This window comes from Chaetodon auriga, chromosome 2, assembly GCF_051107435.1.
Source record: "Chaetodon auriga isolate fChaAug3 chromosome 2, fChaAug3.hap1, whole genome shotgun sequence".
Lineage (NCBI taxonomy): Eukaryota > Metazoa > Chordata > Actinopteri > Chaetodontiformes > Chaetodontidae > Chaetodon > Chaetodon auriga.
The window spans coordinates 19,771,826-19,792,291 of NC_135075.1; the positions used below are offsets into that span (position 1 = coordinate 19,771,826).

Genomic DNA, 20,466 nt, shown 5'->3' on the forward strand with positions numbered 1-20,466 from the left:
TGTAGATGTAACACTTATTATCTCACACATGAACCCTGATCAAGACAAGTGTTAGATGTGTTCGTGCAGCATGTGGCCTATTTAAAAAAATATACATCAAAAGATAATTGAAAATGCACACTACACAGTCTGACACGTTTGAATTACCATATTAATGTAATCGTTGGGGTTGATATCATTTGCAAGTTTGCACTATATGGACCTCCCCAGTTATATGAAGTTTAATGATTTGAGGATCAGGCTGATTTTGGGAAGGATGTCAAATGGCATACAGCACACATCTTGTTGATGCCATAAAAGAAAGCAAGAAACAAGATAAATGGGACTGTTTCATCCATATCTATTGTTTTTGGGCTGATGCACTGACACAGTTCAGTATAAGACGGTGATCTTCATACATGTGACTTTTCCAGTGCATGAATGTGCAATGATACGACAAAAAGAGTCAGACAGAGGTGTTCCTGTGGTTTAGTCATTTGAAAGTATAGTAGTATTGGGTTATGGTAACACCGATTTTGACCTTAGTTTGACTGCCAAGGTTTAGGTGGATGTGTCAGAAGTAGGGTGGCTGAAAACCCCCCCCCAAAACAATTCACGATAGAATATCAGTTCTTATCTCCTGCAATTCAGAATCGATTCCCAAATCGTAATCTCTGGAACAAAAAATACCGACCTCAACTGCACGAGTAGTGCAGCACCTGGACATTCTACAGCGCGCACACGCTCGAGTTAGCTTGTAGTTCATATTCAAAAAAAAAGGCAGCAGTTACAAGGATTTATTTTTTAAATTAACTGTCAAAATAATAACCTTTTGTGGGATGAATGTGAACTACATTTTGAACTCTCTACGCCTCCACTCAGAGACTAACATTAGTGGAGTGGAGCAGCGATCACCAGTAACAAACGAGGCTGGCTGACCAGCACTCATTAGTTTTAAACAACTTCAACCAACTGAGGTGGAGAAAATAACTTGGTGCTCAGTTTGTTTCACCCAGAAAACCCTGCCCCTGCTCACATGTGCAACTGTGGCTTTCCCCAGAGCCACTGGTGCAGCAGAGAGGCTGCTCTCCACGACTGGAGATAACGTTCATACCACAGCAAAGCCCCCCCTCACCCCCTCATTTTGTTATTCACATACAAGCAGAGGGCTGTAAGATCCTTCCAAATTCTTTCATTAATACCGTCAACTTTTTTTGAAGGAAAAGGATGTGCATCATTTAATTTAATTGGCAGTTACTTTTCATATTGTAGTTCAGTGGACACCAGTGAATGGTTTGGCACACAGTATACTGGAGTAAGACACTGAAAATAGTGCCCCTGTTTCATTCAGTCAAGAATTGCTTTTGTATATTGAGAATCGTATATGAATCAGAATTGATTTGTGAGATGCCCAAAGATTCCTACCCTAGGCAGAAGATTATGGATGGAGCAGGTTTGCAAATTGGAAATTGGTTTCGAATGAGAACCAGATCTGGCAAATCATGCTGAATCACCAATGGTACCCAAACTTATGCGTGCATGGCAGAATTCAGTTATTAATTAGCAGTAATGAGGTCTTATATTGTAGTTGGCCTTGAAGTGCTGGCAGTCAGTGCTTATGATGCCAGGTAGCATGGCAGGAAAGGAGGACAGGAGTCAAACCATGGTCTCATTGCTGAAGACTAGGACAACCCAGTGAATGTCTGCCTCTCTGTGTGCCCTTTAGGGCCCAGTATGTCATACAGGTAATCACATCATTACATTAACATTGTTGTCACAGTAACTGATGAGTTGATGGTTTTTGCTTATCAACAACTCCAAGTTGTTAACAACTGCTAACTGTAGACACCAATCTCCTGCAATCCCACACCAACCTGATTGCTCCCATTTAATTTCAAATCATTGTTTCCCGACCGTATTAAACTGTGGTGTTGATTATGTTTTTGGAAATGATTGTTTGTGTCAGTTGTGGCATTGATTTATTCTCAGACTCTCTTTCTGCTTGTCTGTCCATGTGTCTGCCTCTCTCTCCGGCTCTCCCTTTCTCTTTCTGTAAAGCGCTATCAGTTGTAGGCCTGGCATTGAGGGGTGCAGGGGAATGCTGACTGTCCCTTTTTGCTGCTGAGCAGGAGAAAATAAACAAGGTTGAAAACCTCCTCAAAGCCATGTACTTTTGTCAACTTCTCTCCCTCTTTGTCTGTCTTGCTCTCTCTTCCTCTTTCTGCCAGAGATCAAACCAATCTAACATCCGGTTTAAAAGTTCAGCTCACACAGACAAGAACTTCTGTGGAAGGGCTTTTTTGTGTGTCCTTTCAAGTATTTAAAGCCCAAAACCTCTATGGGCTTAAAAAATAAAGGCAACCCAGAGGGGCAAGTTCAGGTTACAGAGAAACTCAGCCAAAAATAATCACTTTCCTGCTTTGCAGAGACAGAAGAGGACATGCTCGGACTCATCTTTTTTAAGTATCTGATGGGGGAAAGGAGAGGGGAGAAGGAGAGAGGGAAATGGAGATATGGAGAGGTTCACCTCCGTTTGTAATCCAATCTCATCCTGATTCCAAGCTGTTTGAAGTTCTGTCAAGAGAAATGGGCTTTGATCATGTGGACCTAATGAACTGAGAGAGCAGAGAAGGGAAAAGACAGAGTGGACTTTTACTTCTGTGCAACAGCCCTCTTACACCGTCTGCTGGTTGTGCAAATGAAAAAAACATTTTCTTGTAATATTCCAGTGTTCTTTATGCACTGAACAAATGTACATTATACATGGCAGTCAGCATTTCTTGTCCATACAGTAATAGCTGCAGCTAATTTTCTCACACGGAGCATTGCATGTCTACTTGTCGGTGATTGTGTCAGTACTTGGCTTCTTTCCTTGTTCCCGTCTGTCTTTTGATCTGAAGGTAAACTGCACAAAAGACAGATGAGGAGAGCAAAGCTGAGGGTCTTTTCTAGTATTGTAATTCTGTGCGTCTGCCAATCTATTTCATTTTGCTTGCTGCTCTGCAAATATCACTGTGTTACATTTTACACCGATAAGCACATTTTACTTTTAAGAGTCTGTCGTGGTGAAAGAGGCATGCCTTACACAACTTAGTTTTAGAAATAAATCTATACACCCACTTCTTAGGTATACCTAACTAACTAATGCAGTCTAACTCAGCGTTCAGTTCTTGGTCAAACTGCATCACAGGGTTGAATCATCATCTCTTTAAACCTCAGAGAGCAAAAACTGAACGTCACAACCTTCATGAATGTGGGATTTCTCGCAGGGCTGCATTAGTTTTAAATAGGTGCACCTAATTGGCAGCTGAGTGAAATGTTGCTCAGGTTCATTGTTCAGCAGCAGTTAGATCAGCAGTGTGTTGAAAATACAGCCAAATGTCTTATTTTTTGTTTGCAGGGGAAACAGTCAAAGATTTCCCCCCTTGTTGAGCACTTCATTCCTGAACCTCTGATAAGCTATTATGTGTCCTGGATCCTGATTGGCCGGTGTGGTGTCACAGTCTCTCTTCTTTTATTGCCTCCCCTCTGTCCTGCCAAAAACAATGATGTCATCCTTGTTGCCATGGTACACAGTGGGGCGAGCAGGAACATGCCAGAGAGAGGAGAGGAGCTGGTGCTGCTGTGTTTGGGAGGCCATGCTAAAAGTACACATCCATAGAGGAACAGTGGGGGAATAGAGCACACACTTTGTGACATTACAAAGCCATGTCAGTGTGGGTGCGTGCTTCAGCGTGTGTGTTTGAGCCCCGCAGCCCTCTGAATGGCTTAATGATGTAATTTTCTTTCAGATCGGTTTATAAAGTGGTTTTCACACAGATTTTATGACTTCATGCATCCGAAATTCGTCGTTTCCACCTCCAAAAGAACACTGTTGACAGGAGACGTCCTCCTCCTTTTTTTTAATATTGAAAATAAAGTCTTGTATTCTAATAAACTCTTCATTTAAATCCGCAGAATTAATGCGAATTTGAAAAAATGAGCAGTGTCCCGCAGATTCATTGCTACTCTGCCTTTGGTTTATTTATGACTGCCTGTCTAAATTGTAAGTAATGCAATTTGGAAGCATAGCAGAATAAACACAAACATAGCATACAAGACAGTTTGAATGATTAAGTCTCTACTGTGCTGAGCGGCTAGTCGGTGTAGCGTTGTGTTGAGTATGGGAGTAGTTCTGCAGAAGGCTGTGAGTTGAAATGGGCGTTTTGGTGTAGGCTTTATGTTTTGTTTGGGAAAGTCAGACAGATACATGAGGCCGAAGCAGTGGAAAGTCCCCGTGCTGAGACAGAGCCAGTGGTAGTTTTCCTGATTCTCTTCTGCTCTTACTCCCACTCACTGACAGCTCTGTAGGCCTTCTGTACCAGGACAAGACTGGAGGAAAGCAGAGAGCCAGACACACACAGAGAAATAGTTCACGCACGCACACACACACACACGTTTATGCAGAACCCATCCACAACTATTTCTTCCAAAACATTCCCAACCAGATACTCCTCTGCTTATGCCAGAGGTTTGTGCCTCACTCAGCAAACGGTATAAATCAACAAAATCCAAAGTTTGAGCTGGAACACAGCCTGTACAGTAACACTGTCATGAAGTAGTTTTTGTGGTCAACTTGTTTAAAGTGGCAATAAAACAGTTGCCTTCTACTTGGAAATACCATCATTTTGACTAATTACCATAATTCACATCCATGGCTAAGCACCGTGTTGGAAGTGTAAGCGTGTGAGTTGACGGCAACAGTGTCGCAGTGTCAGTTCATGTTTGAAATACCCAAAAGTATAGTGGACTGTTACTTCATGAATATTCAGATTGTATGATAGCACAGCTCCTTTCAGCCTGCTCTGGCTTTAGTTTGTGTAAAGGTGCAGTTCACCTCGTCTCTACCTCGTGTTGATATTTACATTCTCAGTTTTAACTGCCTCCTCTCCATCTTTTTGTCCCCTTCGCTGTCCTTTTCAGGTGAAGCAGCTTTGAGGGGGGACCCCAGACTCCAGTCCCTGTCTCTGTCCTCGTCTTCCTCCTCCTCCTCCTCATCCTCCTCTTCGTCATCATCCTCCTCATCTTCCATCTCCTCCATCTCCAGCCACAGGACAGGTCCTCCTCCCATCAGCCCCACCAAGAGGAAGCTGAGTGGGGACCAGGGGGACAGCGACATGGACGACAACGAGCACGTGGCAAAGATGAGCCGACTGTTTGCTGCACAGCTGTGAGTACTGAGAACCACTCGTCTGTTGTTGCATGGGTGACCAGGCACTTTCAAATAAAATCCATAACAAAGACCTTGAGCTTAAGTTATTTTCTAGAGGCTCATTTCCTGAGGTTGCTACTGAAGAATATCTCTAGTTTTTTAATACTCCACATCTCTCTTCTCTGTCTGCTTCTCTTTCTGTCTCTCACACACACAAACCTTGGTGCCTAGAAGCGACCGTACATATGCACACACAGAACTCACTGGATTTAAAAGAAGACTTTTTTGACTTGACGAGTGTTACTGTTGGCCATATGCTTGCGGGCTCCTCGCTTGGTGAAGCTGCGCACAGGCAGCCTTTCTCAGAAGTCCCAGTTTGGACTCCAGGGTGCTACGCCAGGTTTAGCTGGCTCCACAGCGTTCTCCTTATAGCCGCAGAGCTCTGGAAGCTTGGAAACAGGGACTGCACAACAGAAAGATTACTCACATCTCCAACGTTCCCACATTCCCACTTCCAGAGATTCCAGGGATTCTGGAGCGCTGATTAGTTGTGAAGGACTGCTGGGGCCAGGGGCGGTGGAGTCAAAGCTCTCTCTTTCTCTCTCTCTCTTTCTCAGCTCGACCGAGTCGGTCATGGGACTCCAGTCGTTGCTATTTATTGCAGACAGTCAAGGAGGTGTTAGGTAGAGCTGTACAGTTTTGCATACATGCTAATTCTAAGCGATATGTCCTGTTACTGAAGTAAGAGTAATGTTACGAATTAATGATGGATGTTTTTATGTCACTTGTTTCATCACAGTCGTCTGTTTGTCAGTCAACATGGCTATGAGGTGACACAATGGAACACAGTACGCCTGGATGCACTCGGTATACTGGAAGCCCTGGATTAAGAGTAAAGCACTGTTACTGGCAGTGTACTTATGTGGTTAAGCATGTGCAAACACATGTGGATGCACATGCAGTACACACTGTCATTTGTGTACACTGGCACAAACACCTTTAGACTTTAAAGGTAACTCTGGAAAGTTTGCAGCTGCAGTCAGCTTGTTTTCATAGCAATTACAATGAAGTGCAATGACGAACCAGAGTTACAGCAAATGCAAAAGTATCAACATCATTCCATTCTTCTGTCAGAGCGATCTGGATATTCAGTGTGTTCCAAACACTTCACAACAAAGCTAAATACTCTGCTTTCCTGCCCCGTCATTTCCGGAATTGGTTAAGGGCTTTTACCACAACAAAAGTAACTGCAGAAGTTGTATATGCTCACTTGCCTGTGTGACAGGGCAGAGATATTTCTGCCCGACTTGTCTTCCAGGTAGGAATCTGACTTCTGAATCAAGCTGTTCTAGTGGCACGAGGGGGGGGGGGTCCTTGTCCCTACATCTTGTGACCGTTTGGGCTCACATAACAAGGGATTATCTTGTGTGTCTTGACATTTGTGCAGAGTCATCTTGTTTTCTGTTATGGATGTGTCCGTGGTGGCAGAATTACCATTATACTCTTCAGAGAAACAAGGCAGTAAATCCATCTTCCCCCTTAGTGTTTTATTCTGTTGTCTCAGTTGTTTTTCACTCTGTGAGATCTTTTTCATGCACGATGCGGTTTAGTGCTGCATACATTGATAACCAAATGCTCCTACTCGCGTATCACGAGTTGGATTTTATTTTGTAAGTCGGTCTGCCCTGTACAATGGGAGTTATTGTCATATCAGCTTTCAGTTGGTGTCGCAACTCCTTGCCACGGCTTCTCAATACAACCATTTTGTGTAGTTAAAATTAGGTTCTGCGAAAGTAAAACTGAAACGACTGCGACTTTTCAAACTGCTCATTGTACCATGATTGTTTCCTAGAAGTAACCTGCGATAAGCCATAATCCCTTTCTTTAATCTTCATTTTAACTGTGACCTTGAAGTCACTTGACTCCTGGAGCTGTAGGTTAATCTCTACCCGAGAAAAGTCAGTTGCTAGTTGACTTGCTGCAACTTGAAGTTAAATTCAGGCCTCTCTACAAAGGCTCATCAAGATATTTTTCATCCTGGAAACCTATTTGCCGAAGGCCCATCCTAAATATGTCTTATTTTTAGTCGTTTAATTTGAGGTTTCTCAGAGGGCTTTCTTTCCCTGGCAGAGGTACCTGCTGAGTGACTTGTTGAAACCTGCAGTCAGAGTCAGCCTCTGAAAAGTTTCCCTCCTTGTTTGATCTGTTGTGCCTGTCCAAAGAACAGTGATTACGCTAAAGTGCAGAATGATGGGTTGTCGTTACAGAAAAAGTTAAGCTAAAAATAGAAGGTAAAAACAGCCTCTATAGAAAACACGGCGAGGTACTTCACAGTCAACCTGCCTTGATCTGACATAAATGAGCTTTCTGCTTCATTTAACTCATCTGTCATTTGAAGGAACAATGATTGGGTTTAATTTGAAAACAATGGACTTCTTGAGAGGAAAAAGCTAGACAGAAAACCAGAAAATGTAACCACTGCAACCCCCTACTGCATGCACGCACACGCACGCGCACACAGTTCAGATGTCGGAGATGGTTACCTGACACCATTCTAGCTGTTGGATTTTGCTGGCTGCTTCTGTCTGTGTAGCTTGTTTTTTTTTTTTTTGTCTGCACTGATTGCTCTGCTCTGTGTTGACTGTTCCTGCATGTTTAGAAGCTTTTGTCTTCATTCACCTGTTTTGTTTTGTTTTTTTTTTTGTTTTGTTTTTTAACTCTTTCTCTGTTTTGCTTGCATGGCAGTTTTCCTGTGTGCTGACTATGACATTTGCTAAATAAGGTGCGTTTTTGTCAATCTGCTCGTAGTTGGCTTTCTTTCGTCTGTAAGTTCAGTCATATTTTCGGTGAGTGTTGACGCAGACAGACACCTGACACCTTGAGACTTGAGGCAAGGCAATGAAGGAGGAAGCTCAGGTTTCCTTTGTTGTCCAATCACAACAAGCTGAGGTTAGGGAGAGGCACAGGATGGGGTTAGAGAAAGAGAACTTTCTGAACCAACTCAGGCTTCTTTCTTTTAATGAGGGACAGCATTAACAGGCATGATAAATGAATGGATTTTGCTTTTGTCAACAGCCTATGTATTTAACAATGTGGTTGCGAGTATGTTTTCCTCGGCAGACTTGGTGTTTTAATAGTGTCTCTTTCAGTTTTTGCTGTGAAGTCACGCAGAACACACAGTCACAGAAAACTTTATGGCATGGTAAATTCTTCATATAAAAGTCTGATTGCAGATATTGGCTGTCGCCGTAGCAGGCCGATGCGTGGACGTGATGTGTATGTCTGCCCTGAGTCTGCATGTGTTTGTGCAGTTATGCACATGTGTTGTGTGTCCTGTCCATACATGCATGTGTGGTTGCCAATCTGTGATCATCTATCCTCTGTGTGTGTGTGTGTGTGTGTGTGTGTGTGGGCTCCTTGTCAGGCAGCAGGGGCTACTTTCTCATTTTCTCTGAGGAGTAGGAGGAGTCTTGAACAAAGAAGCCTTATCCTGTCCAGTGGAGCCTGCGGGCTGGAAGCTTGCTGCTGTCTGCTCGCCTGCCTGCCACTCTGCAGTTGTAGACCTGCCAGTATAAAAGTCCTCTTGCTCAGCTGTTTCGTCCCTCCTTAAGAATAACAGCCACTCACAGAGCACAGCAAGATTTTGCACAGGCTTTTAATTGGGGAGTATAACTGCAGGAGAGTGTATTTGCAGCAGCCAGGTTACATGTGATTGCTGAGTGTGAAGTTTGTTGATTTCCTCAGATGTGCAGACATACAACCCCCCCCGGGCAGTATATCAAAATTAAGAATTTATTGTCTTTCATTGTGACCATAATGTGTGTTTTTCAAAATCCTGTGAGATGTTTTGTTCTGTAAATTACCAATAACACATAATTACCGAGTCAGATTGTGACGAACCTGATGGGTTGATGTGATGTTTTCAGCAAACAGTGTCTGGCAGTCACTGCTTGGGGCACATCTTCCCTGTTCCCTTTTTCACTAAGAAAATCAAACATAGGAGCTGGATTATTCAGAGGTTTCAATCAACCTTATGTGCATTTCACAGTAGTATGTAAGCTTTCTTTTGCATTAGACCAACTCTGAGTTGGTCATTTTGCTGCAGTAAGTATTGTAGCATACAGAAACTGCAGCTGCTTTCTACTGGGAACTTCATCAGTGAGTTGTTCTCATGGAAGTTTCTCCATTGGCCAAATGGGGAGAAAATAAGAGAGGAAGAGTGTGTGTGTGTGTGTGTGTGTGTGTGTGTGTGTGTGTGTGTGTGTGTGTGTGTGTGGTGTGTGTGTGTGGTGTGTGTGTGTGAGAGAGAGAGAGAGAGAGAAAGAGAGAGAAAGAGAAAGAGAGTGTGTGAGTGAGCGTGGCCAAGCCTGGTGAAGTCATTGTTACCCTCTTGTTTTACACAGGACTATTTATGTAGTATGTGAGGAAAGGAGGGAGAGCATGTGGGGTTTTTTTGTCTTTCTCAATGTGTGTGTGTGTGTGTGTGTGTGTGTGTGTGTGTGTGTGTGTGTGTGTGTGTGTTCACATGTTGTTTTCTTAGCCTTCTTGTTGTGGTAGTTCCCATATCCGATCTGTCCCAGCTTTAATAACAAAGGATTTTCTTAAGTTTTCTTTCTCTGCAGTCAGTTCACTGTCAGATATGTGCTCGATTTCTATCAGTGTTTCTGCACCAGTGAAAATCTGAAACATTTAAAACGACTGTTTGGAAATGGTGAGAGAGCTTGTCTTGCTTGCTTTAGATATTAAGCATAATAAATGATTTAAGCTAGCGTTTTCATGAATTTTATGTCACGTTTTATATTGCCTGTAGTATGTCAAGTATGATTAGTTGATATATAACTAGAACAGTCTGTAAATGACATTTGCTTTGGTTTATTTCCTCTGGGTTTTTACTATTCTATTTTAAAGGACTCAAATATTATTGCTCACTTCCGCTTAGTCCTGCTACTAAAACCTGGACTCAGCAGAGTAAACTGTGTTGAGATGTTTGTATACTTCGCATACATAGCCAGGGTTGTGTGTGTGTGTGTGTGTGTGTGTGTGTGTGTGTGTGTGTGTGTTCATTTTGTGGGTTTCTGCAGACCTCGCAGAGCTTGGGCCTGGTTGTAACCTGTGGTTGAGTCTTCATCCTCCTCTGCTTTTTTTCTTTTTTGTCATCTTCTCCTCTCTAACGCCCTGATTCTTCCCAGATGTTTCCTGTGTGTGTATCCCCCCCCCCCCCCCCCCCTCGCCTCTGCCCAACCAAAGATTTGCAGTGAGGTTTTCTCTGAAGACTCGGGAGCACAATTGTGAGAAAAAGAGTAGAACTTTTATAGCTCCTGTATCTTTGCCTCAAAGTAAAATATAGCTAACTCACTAAATTGGCAGTCTGCTGTAGAGCTAAACCTGGCACACTTTTGAAAACTAAACCATATTTTTAAAGTCTTAGGTTCATATGTTTATATTTGTTTTATTTAGTTTTCCATTGTGGCAATTAGGCAAGTTAGGTCATAGAAAGCTGCTTGTAAAGCCCGCAAGAACAAATTACAAGTTTTCAGATTTTTACAGGAATACAGGCCTACAGCAGATTTTTTTTTTCTCTATAAGTCATTCAAACACATGGTCATGGTCGTGATCTTTAACTTGAGGTTAAGTTGAAGACAGGGTGTCATATGAATGGTTACTTAAAAGGCTGTACTTAATGACAGATCTGAGTGTTGTAATATTGTTCGAGATATATGACTATATCATTTATGTATCGAGGGTTGGACTCTCTGGGTTTTAAATTAAGGGATCTGTCAGTGAGTGCCCACCACAGTGACGACCACTAATGCCAGGCTACACAAAACCCAGACTCTAGTAAAATAGAATCAAATAGATATCTGCTCTTTATTTCATTGTGTCAAGCTGTCCACTGTGATGTCAGTCACACGATTCTCATTTTCACAAGTCGACCAAAAAGTAAAGAAAAATCAGCCTGCACAACACAGAGGTCCTCCATGATGTTACAAAATGATTGTTGAGATCAAATTGTGAGAATTTTCTGATGTGTTGACGTACAGCGTGTCTGAAATCAATCTAGAATTAGGTAAGGGAAACAAAATGCACTCACTTTACCAAACAAGGACTGTGCCATGAATAAATATTACATCAAACTTAAGTATGTTTGGCTGCTCTCATAAAGAAATCACCCGTAGTTCAACCTCACACTCTAAAGTGTTTACATGTTATGAATTTCAATCCGTCCTACACGCTAAAATCCATCAAAAGTCAACACAGATGTTGTGGATTAATGTTTGAAGCCTGTAGGGATGACCTCTGCCAGGATGTAGTGAGATCCTGCATTATAATCAACATCTTCCTTTAACAATGATTACAGATTGATTGTGTGTCCAAAACAACGCCCTATTTGCTGCCATATATTTACCATGCGCCATTCTGCACGTGTAAATATATCCATCTCTATTTACTGCTCACTATTTAGTATCCGTTATCTAGAGAGTAGTGAATGAGTGAACGAGGGAGTGATTTTGAACAGAGCCTAACAGTTAACTGAGAGATTCTGACTCCAGTTTACAAGTCATTTACACTCAACTACTAGCTACCTACCGAGCTGCCAGCAGGTAAAACGTGCCACAATCGTCTAGATCATTTGGAAATATGCTGACCAATCTCTTGGAGTTTTGAACATCATACAAGCATTTCATATCACAGTGCTACAGAATGGCGCTTTTCTGAGGGAAACCATCTTTCTGTAAAGATCTGTGCAGGACAGTCATGTCAGTTAGCAGTTTTTTTGCTCAAAATGAGAACCAGTGAGTCAAAACTGTGGTACTGAGAGCTCAGTTGATTGTTGTATGCATACATTATTATGTCTGAGCCTCTCCCTCCCCGTCTCTCTCTGCCCCACCTCAGTGCGAGCCTTTGCACTGCTGTGCGGTGTTTACTCCGTATTGGTGCTTGATCCAAGAGTGGTTAGTAACCCAGTGAACATTTATTGTGAAATAAGATTAAGCTGCGTCCCCAACCTCTTCCCCTGTATTTTCTTTCCACTCCTCTTGCCTCTTGTTTTATTCAGTTCGTCTCCCCCCACCCACTGCAGGTGCCAAGTCTCAGAGTTCTTTACTCTCTCCCACCTCTAACTCTCATCCTCTCCTCTAGCCCCAGACCTGGCAAGCCTCTCTCTTCAGCTCTAGCCCTTGTTACCACCCCCATCCCCATGTCTCATGTGTAGCCCTCGCCGTCCGCCCTTTGCCTCCTCTCCCTCTCTCCCCAGCTGCGACCCTGAGGATAATTGAGAGGTGAGTAAGAGAGACAAAGACACAGGGTGGGTTTTGAATGCCTGATCCCTGGCATGAAATGCGGCCGGGGTTTGGTGGGCAATCAGGCGAGGGGAAGGCGGGGGCGGTGGGGATTTGACAGCTATGCCATTCATTGGTCGGATTTGTTGATCCCGTTCACTGGCTCCTGCAACGGCCCCTCTTGTGTGAGGATGTGGGCATGCTTGCTCTTTGGCAATGATTAAAGTTTGGAACAACTTCCACAACCTAACTCAAGACCCAGCTGCCGGGAGGGGGTGAGAGAGAGAGAGAGAGAGAGAGAGAGAGAGCTGTATTATCTACTTGCCTCTAAGCTAATCAAGGGATTGTTTATATTTGAAGATAACAGATTTATACAACAGGATTTTGGTTTGTAGGATTTGATCAAAGGTTGATTTTTCCTGTACAAGTAATTTATGCAATATATCCACTTAAGTACACTTGGGTGACTATTATGGCCTGATTTGTATTTGATTAACTCCACAACACAGTTATTTTTTTTTTGGCAATTGATAAAGAATGAAACAGCAAATTAATGCCACTATGGGAAAACATAAAAACTTGTCGGTGAGCTGTCGGCCAGGGTTTACAAAAGCACTGCCAAGTCTCTCCCTCTTTAACCCCCAGGAAGTTTGCTGCCGATTGTGAGGGTGAAAAAAGGATGAAAGACAAAGAGAGAGAGAGAGAAAAAGGAGGGGGTCCATGCTAATGTAAGCTCTCGGCACAAACGAAGGAAACTACCGACCTCGCTCTTTCTTATAGTAGAGGTCCGGACCATTCACACGCGGCTCCCCCCTCCCCGGCTCTCCTCAGCTCTTCCTCTCTCCCTCTCTGTATTCTGTGGAGACTATTTATTTGTGGAGCACGGTGCTGTGGGCTCCAGATGCTTGACCCAGCAGTCAGGTTGCTTGGTCACATGGAGCTACAACTGTTTGCCTGAACTTGTTGTTTTGCATCCAAACAAACCTTAAAGGGCTGCTGCAGCTTTTTTCGCTCCAGAGTCAGTTGTGCATTCACATTCAGACCTTTTTTCACATGGGTGGGGAAATGCCACTATACGTTATCTGGCGAAGAATAAAGAAGGGATGTTTGAATGCTGCCTATTTATAGTAAATGTCACTGCCATTTGCCAATTGAGGCTTCAGTGTGTATGTATAATGTATATGTAAGTGCATGTAGGAAGAGGTCAGTGTGAATGTAACGATTTGTGAATGGATGTGTGGGTATAGAGTTGGATAGAAAAGAAGAGATAGTGAGAGGCGAGTACAGTAGATGTTGCTCCCTGTAACTGGGCCTCAAATTGTAGGAGGGGAGTGGAGCTGCAGCAAGGGTGTAATACACAGCTGAAAAAGCACACAGAAAACACAAAACACAAACCACATTTGACGCACTGAGCAAAATAATAAGTACCTGCATAAGTGCAAGCAAGTGTGCACGGTATCAGGCACCACCACTTCACTACATATCAAAGTCATTATCATCAGAGCTGGAAAAAAAAAAAAAAAAAAAAAACAGGCCAAAATCTGTGTTTTGTTAAACTGTCGTTACTTGAGTCCCTTATCCTTATCTCTGCTTTCTCAGTGATTAAAATATGAGCTCACAGTTTGGAGAGAACAGCCGGATTTCTTTGTGGTGGGAAGTAATTCTCTTTCATATGGAAAGCGTGTGGCCAGCCTACCTTCTTTCACCTTGAGTATTCAGCACATGGATGTGAGCGTGGACAGTGTGTAGTGGAATAGAAGTCAGGGGAAAGAAAGGGTAAAAACATTAGAAGAGGCACGCCGACGACAGTCCGCAGCTGACGTCTGTGCTGCATTAGCACTGCAAGACTTTTCATGTGACAGCAGTGAGTGCAGCTGGCTGCAGGTTCGCTGGAGAGATAAAGCTGATTTGCTGTACTGAGGAAACCACTTTAGAGCTTTGAACTTTGTGCCTGTTTGCCCCTTTGTGCAGGGGCAAGTTTGGAGTTCTTCCATGTTGGATAAAGTTAGGAGAGTGTTCCTTCCTAAGCTTAACAGCAACAAGATAGAGTGTGTGTCTGTGTGTGTATGTGTGTGCATGCATGTGCACATGTGTGCGTGTGTGTGTGTGTGTGTGTGTACACATGCTTGTACAAAAGCCTCCAGCAATCTGAGAAGTGAGTGTGTGTGAGGTCAGTATTAATAGCTTCTGCTGGTCCTGCAGTGTTTGACACAGAGCCCCATTTACAATAGTTCTTTTGTTTATCTCCCCTCTGCTCTCCCTCATCTCTCTCTCTCTCTCTCTCTCTCTCTCTCTCTCTCTCTCTCTCTCTCTCTCTCTCTCTCTCTCTACTGCGCATCTTTTTCCTGTTTGTCTTCTACCTCGACACTCCATCTGTTCCCAGTCTTGTCTCATTCTGTTTTATTTTGAGCTCAACCTTAAAACCAAGGTTGGTTTTTCCCAAACTTTGGTTTAGGTGTCATGTTGCAAAAATAGAGATTTTTTTCAAGCTCTAGATTTCTTATCAAATTTCAATTTCTTGTTTAGTAGTAAAACGCAATGTACAAATTTTTGACGACGTCGTTTATCTTCATAGCAAATATGTCACCAATGTGGCAAAACCTTTGTAGTTTTAGTCTTTTCTTAATTAGAATTGTTGGATGCTAAACCAAAATAGATTCTTAGTATTGAGATTCAGTCTTGTTGCTGGATTCAGAGTCAGTATACTGTTGTTTCCATCAGACCCCAATCCAAAAATAACACACATTCCAATGTGCAGAGTAAATTAATGAGCCTCTTGCCGTCTCTGTTCCCCAGGAAACCTAATGGAGACTACCGCAGCTCTCCCGTCTCCAAGGACCGCAGCCGGAGCCCCATTGAGCGTGTGGTGGTGCCCAGTGCTCTGGGAGTCCACGGGAACCACCTGTACAGCCATGCCCACCACCACCATCACCACCTGGCCAGCTTAGCCGGCATGGACCAGCCACTGGCACTCACCAAAAACAGCATGGTGGAGTCTGCACGCAGCAGCACAGCAGCTATGGCCACAGTGCCGCACACAGTCAGCGCTGTGGAGCGCCAGCAGGTAAGCTGCACATCCTGCTTCTTTCAGGCTAGTACTGACTACATCTCTTGCAAATTGTTGGGTAAAACCTCAACTCCTGTAGGTTCCCCACATCGTGTGACTAATGTGCTTTCGTTAGCCGGACTCCTTGGATGGTGGAGAGTAGAAATTTCCTATTTGGCTTGTTACCCAGAAATGTTTTCAAACTGTGGTGGTCACTGAATCATTCTCTCTCACTCAAGCTTCAAAACTCCCTTCGCTCTGTCTTCCTTCTTTCCTTCTGCATTTCTAATTTTTATTCACTCTTCTTTAACCCACTCTTGAGACGGTCGTTTATGTTGTTTTCGTGGTCCATACATGTTGAATTTGTGTCTTTGTGTTTCAGAATCGTCCCTCAGTGATCACATGCGCCCCGGCCAACAACCGCAACTGCAACCTGTCTCACTGTCCAGTCTCCCACAACGGCTGCTCAAGCCTCACTAACAACTACAGGAGAATCAACAGTGAGTGCGCTCATGCCAGTGCAGCAGACAGACACATTTCATCTAAATTTAGTTTTTCAGTTCTTGGGTTTACGGTAGAAGGACCAGTGATGAGTGAACATGATATCTCACTAATGAATTCACACTCATTATAACTAAGTGACCTATATTTGTGATGTGGATGTAATTTTGGAACCAAACTTAAGTTCCATTACAGAGCAGTTTGTGGGAAACCTCCTCAAGTGCAGATCCCCCTCCAGAGGAAACATACTGATGATGCTCTCCACATTCATGCTGACTTATCTCAGCAGTGATGCTGAAATAAATCCCAGTTTTCTGTCAGCGAGTCTGTAACACATCAGTTGTTGTGACGGGGCCCCAACATGCTTTATTTACTGCCTGGTCTGTTATCTCTGCACTGAAAAAGTCACTTGGGGCCTCAGCCAAACACACGTCTGTTTTATTCGTCCTGTGAGTGTCACTCATGTTTTCTGTGGGTTGATAACTGGCTGTTTTTATGGTCCCTGTGAAATCCCAATGATCTCATTGAGGTTAACAGTGAAATTTAAAACGGTGCTTTTAATATTTCAAAAAATGCAATGAAAAAGTGAAGTAGATGGAGGAGTTAGTATTTTTCCATTGACCTAAAATGCACATGACCAACGTTTAAACTGATGTTAGGCAATAAACTGCCCACTGAACTTTATACAAGTGAGTTTTAGAGATTTTCATTGGGGGAACTAAAGAATCTCTTTCTCTTGCCTTCTGTCCTCCCCGATCTAGCCAACACAGCCTGTGACCCGGTGATTGAGGAGCATTTCCGCCGCAGTCTCGGGAAGAACTACAAGGAGCCCGAGCCCACCGCCACCAACTCGGTGTCCATCACAGGCTCGGTGGACGACCACTTCGCCAAGGCACTGGGCGAAACATGGCTGCAGATTAAAAACAAGGGCAGCCCCTCGTCGTCCGGCAGCAGCCCAAACTCCTCCCCCGACAGTCACATGGTCAATCACAACCACTCCCCTTCTGTGGTCTCCTGAAGGAGGAGGCGTTAAAGAGGGAATTGCTCCTGTTCCCCCAGCCCTCCCAACCAGCCCGGCTCCAACACCCTTGCCCCTGTCACTTTGGTCTGTCACCAGCATCCCTGAGGGAATGCCTGCCTGCTGGTCTGCTAAAAAACATCCAAAACCTAAAGCCTGCTCCCTCTTCCTATGCACTCATAGAGGGTCAACCAAGCAATAACAACATGGTCTCTCTGTCCTTCTGTGCTCTGCTTTGGTAATGCCAGACGATAATCTGCAGCGAGCGGTGAGGGTTCGACTTTGGGACTTGACTGGAGCCTCAAGCTGCTCCTTCCAATCATTCATCATCCCTGCATGTCAAGCTTGGAGCTGAGCAAGCGTCTGTAGTTATATGTACATAAAGAGAGAGAGGAAAGGCGGTGTTTAATTATTAATTTTCTTCCTTGTTTTTTCGTTTTGTTTGTTTTTTGTTTCTTTAACAGTAGTTTTGTGTACTGCTTATGCGTTATGAGATGCCCGACATTTGAAAGAAAAGATAAGCGAGAAACACTTAGGAGAAAATCATCACAAACCACCTGACTGTGCTACCAAAGAAACCTCCGACACTGATGCTTATCAATGCCCACCTCGAAGACGAAACAACACAAAGCTTATCGTGTGACGTCCTCCCTGCGTTTCACCCGTTCTCACTCTCACCTTCCTTCTCTCTCCCGCTCTGTCATGTGTATGTGTTCTGGTGGTTTTGTTACTGTATGTGTATACTTGGGTGATCGACTCGGTCTGATTTGCACTACTGCCGTAGAGGGTAAAGAGTGGCATGTCAATACTGTAATCTGGCACTGCACACTGGGACTGATAAACCTGATTTTGATGCAGTCTGGTGTAATCCAGCTTTTGTTGGAACCTCTGTTTGATCTCCCATTATGTTTTTTTTTTTTTTTTTTTTTTTTTAATAATATCTACCTGGGAATCATTTCATCCTGGCTCAGACAGAAAAGTATGAACCACATTATTTTGCCTTATTTGTTGAACCCATGTGTGGAAAATGGTAAATACAAACCAGTGGGGCTGGGCGGTAGAAGATGTTATGCAAAGTAATATCGGTTTGGATACCATGTGTTCACGCATGCATGCTGATCAGCGCTAAGGCATACATGCATGGTAAGAGAACGTTGCTTGTATTACCACCTCTGGCAGGCTCGACTATCTCAAACCAAGTTATGTCCAAACAATTGATGGAGCACCTTTTTAGGTGAGGATTCAAAACTGTGGGAGAATTTGGCCACACTACCATGACAAGTGTAGGGAAGATGCAAAGTTTTATGTGTAAGTGCAAATAATTGGGAAGAAGCAAGACAGAATTGAAGTTGAATGCATGTAGTGTCCAGACTTCATTTCCTCACCCACCTTTTTCACCATGTGAGTGAATTCAGTTGAATTTCTGAGAGGAAACTTCATATGACGTTAAATGTATCTTTAGCACTCAGAATACATTGGGATAGTGAATGCATCACACTGCTGAGCCCTAAGTATCTGCTCTGCACACAGAAACTACACAAACATCCAGTTTGTTAATTAAGTGGTGTTGACTGGTATCAGTATAGATCAATATAACGTCGACCCAACCAAAACAAAACTACTCCACAGGCTTATTGTTCCATTTCATCGTACAAGCACAGTCAGGTTATCGAGTCAGCTAACTGTGGTGTTGACGGGCACGGCAGCCATCGTTAGAGGAGATTAGGACCTGGAACACGGTCGTTCAACCTGCAGCGTGTTGACGGCTGTGCTCTGCAGAACAATGTGCTTTGATGTGTTTCACAGGCTTCACTGCTGACAGTGATGAGGGGAGAGATGACGCTGCATGTCACTTTGTGGTTGAACAAAACAAAAGAAAAAAGTCTGGTTTCTAGACCGGGGGAGAGAAGATTATTCAGATCTCTTCAAACACGCCTTTGTTTTTGTACCTCTTTGAACACAGGTGTTGTAATTATGTTTGGCTTACACCCCGCTATCCCTCCCTCTCCTACACACTGTGGTTTGATAGATTTCTACAAGGTTTGAAGGGTAAACTAATGCTTTTACAGATGCATGTTTTTTTGTTTTGTTTTTAATAGCTGGTATCTATTAATGTTTTTAAGCATTTCAATCTTAACTACTATTAGCCTTTTCATTTGGACGTTAGTTGTTACTTCTTTCATTGTCAGTAACAGACATAGACACTATACACTCACTGCTGGGTCAGTTGTACTCCATATTATTATTGTTATTGTTGTTATTACAATTTTGTATTTTTGTTTTCCATTAATATCAGTATGGTAACAAACATCTATAGCGGGACAGCCTCCGGACAGGCTCTGTTTAACGATGAGAGCTGTGTTTCTCAAATCCGTCTCGGCACGGTCGTCCACGAGCTCATTCCCATGGCGGAGCAGTGACCGTTTTGGAGAAGTTTGGCTTTGGGATGCGCAGCACGTAAAGGTTTTCTTAAGATGTTGATCCATCGGTGGTACAGGATGCTACAACCTTCAGCGTGACTGAGCTGAGACACCAAATTGGCACACGTGAGCCAGCAGGGCCTTGTTTTTCTGAAAAGCACCTCAGCCTGAGATAAAACGGACTTCATTCTTCTGCGTGTCATCTTAAAAGCGCCGCCTTGAGGCAGTCTGGAAAGTTCATTGAACAGCACAGGCTAACACGCTGCGATGCTTTCGGAAAACGAGGCTTTGTTGATGCTAAGAGCTTGTGATGGGAGCAGAGAGACGGTGGCAAACACAGCAAAACACCTGGCTGATAATTGGTGGTTATCTGAATCTATGGCGTGATGTCACAGCTCTTTCAACCGTCATCAGTTGACCCTCTGTGTCCCGACTTTGGTGTCCAGACTTTTTTGTTGTATTTCAATGCTTTCTTTTCTGAACAACATTGTATTGTTGCTGCAGTAAAGCTAGACTGCTGCAGTCTGAGACTAACTAAAAGAGCCTGCGCCAAGGTGGCATACATTCCTCCTATAGGGAACTTTGTACAGGCCTCAGTATCTCCGCATCAACAGACAGAGCTAATAACCAGCCAACTGTCCCAGAGTTCCCTGCTCACAGGGGTTTCATGTGTCTTTACCAGAATTACACGCTGGTGTCCACTTTAGCCTTTTTTTTTTTTTTTTTTCTTTTTTGGCGTCAAGCACATCGGCCATTGATCTACGCGCTATGATACAGGAACAAACAAGTGTTTATGCCACAATTTTTTTGAGGACATAGAATTGAGAGAACTGGGGTCATAAGAGTGGACACTGAAAAAGTAGCAGAGTTGCAGAGTCGTTTCATGTCTCTGAGCTGAGCTTGAAAGGTGACGAGGTTCACGTTTGTTTGGTTTAGGTCTTTTTTTTTTCCTTTCTTTTTTTTTTTAAATCAAGCATGATGAGTACATCCTTTACTCTAAACACTTTCTCAGTGTTCTTGAATGTCCACAC

At 43.4% G+C, this 20,466-nt stretch overlaps 1 protein-coding gene across 3 annotated transcripts in view; it reads left to right on the forward strand.

The window, feature by feature from the left end:
* Positions 1 to 18,872, forward strand: part of vgll4b (vestigial-like family member 4b) — a 38,770-nt gene extending 19,898 nt beyond the window's left edge. For all 3 annotated transcript variants that reach the window (XM_076739592.1, XM_076739600.1, XM_076739584.1), the window contains 4 exons: positions 4,942 to 5,188; positions 15,247 to 15,514; positions 15,879 to 15,996; positions 16,759 to 18,872. In XM_076739592.1, the coding sequence (XP_076595707.1) occupies positions 4,942 to 5,188; positions 15,247 to 15,514; positions 15,879 to 15,996; positions 16,759 to 17,015 (890 nt within the window). In that variant the 3' untranslated portion in view covers positions 17,016 to 18,872. The remainder of the gene's footprint in view (positions 1 to 4,941; positions 5,189 to 15,246; positions 15,515 to 15,878; positions 15,997 to 16,758) is intronic.
* The last annotated feature ends 1,594 nt before the right edge of the window (positions 18,873 to 20,466 follow it).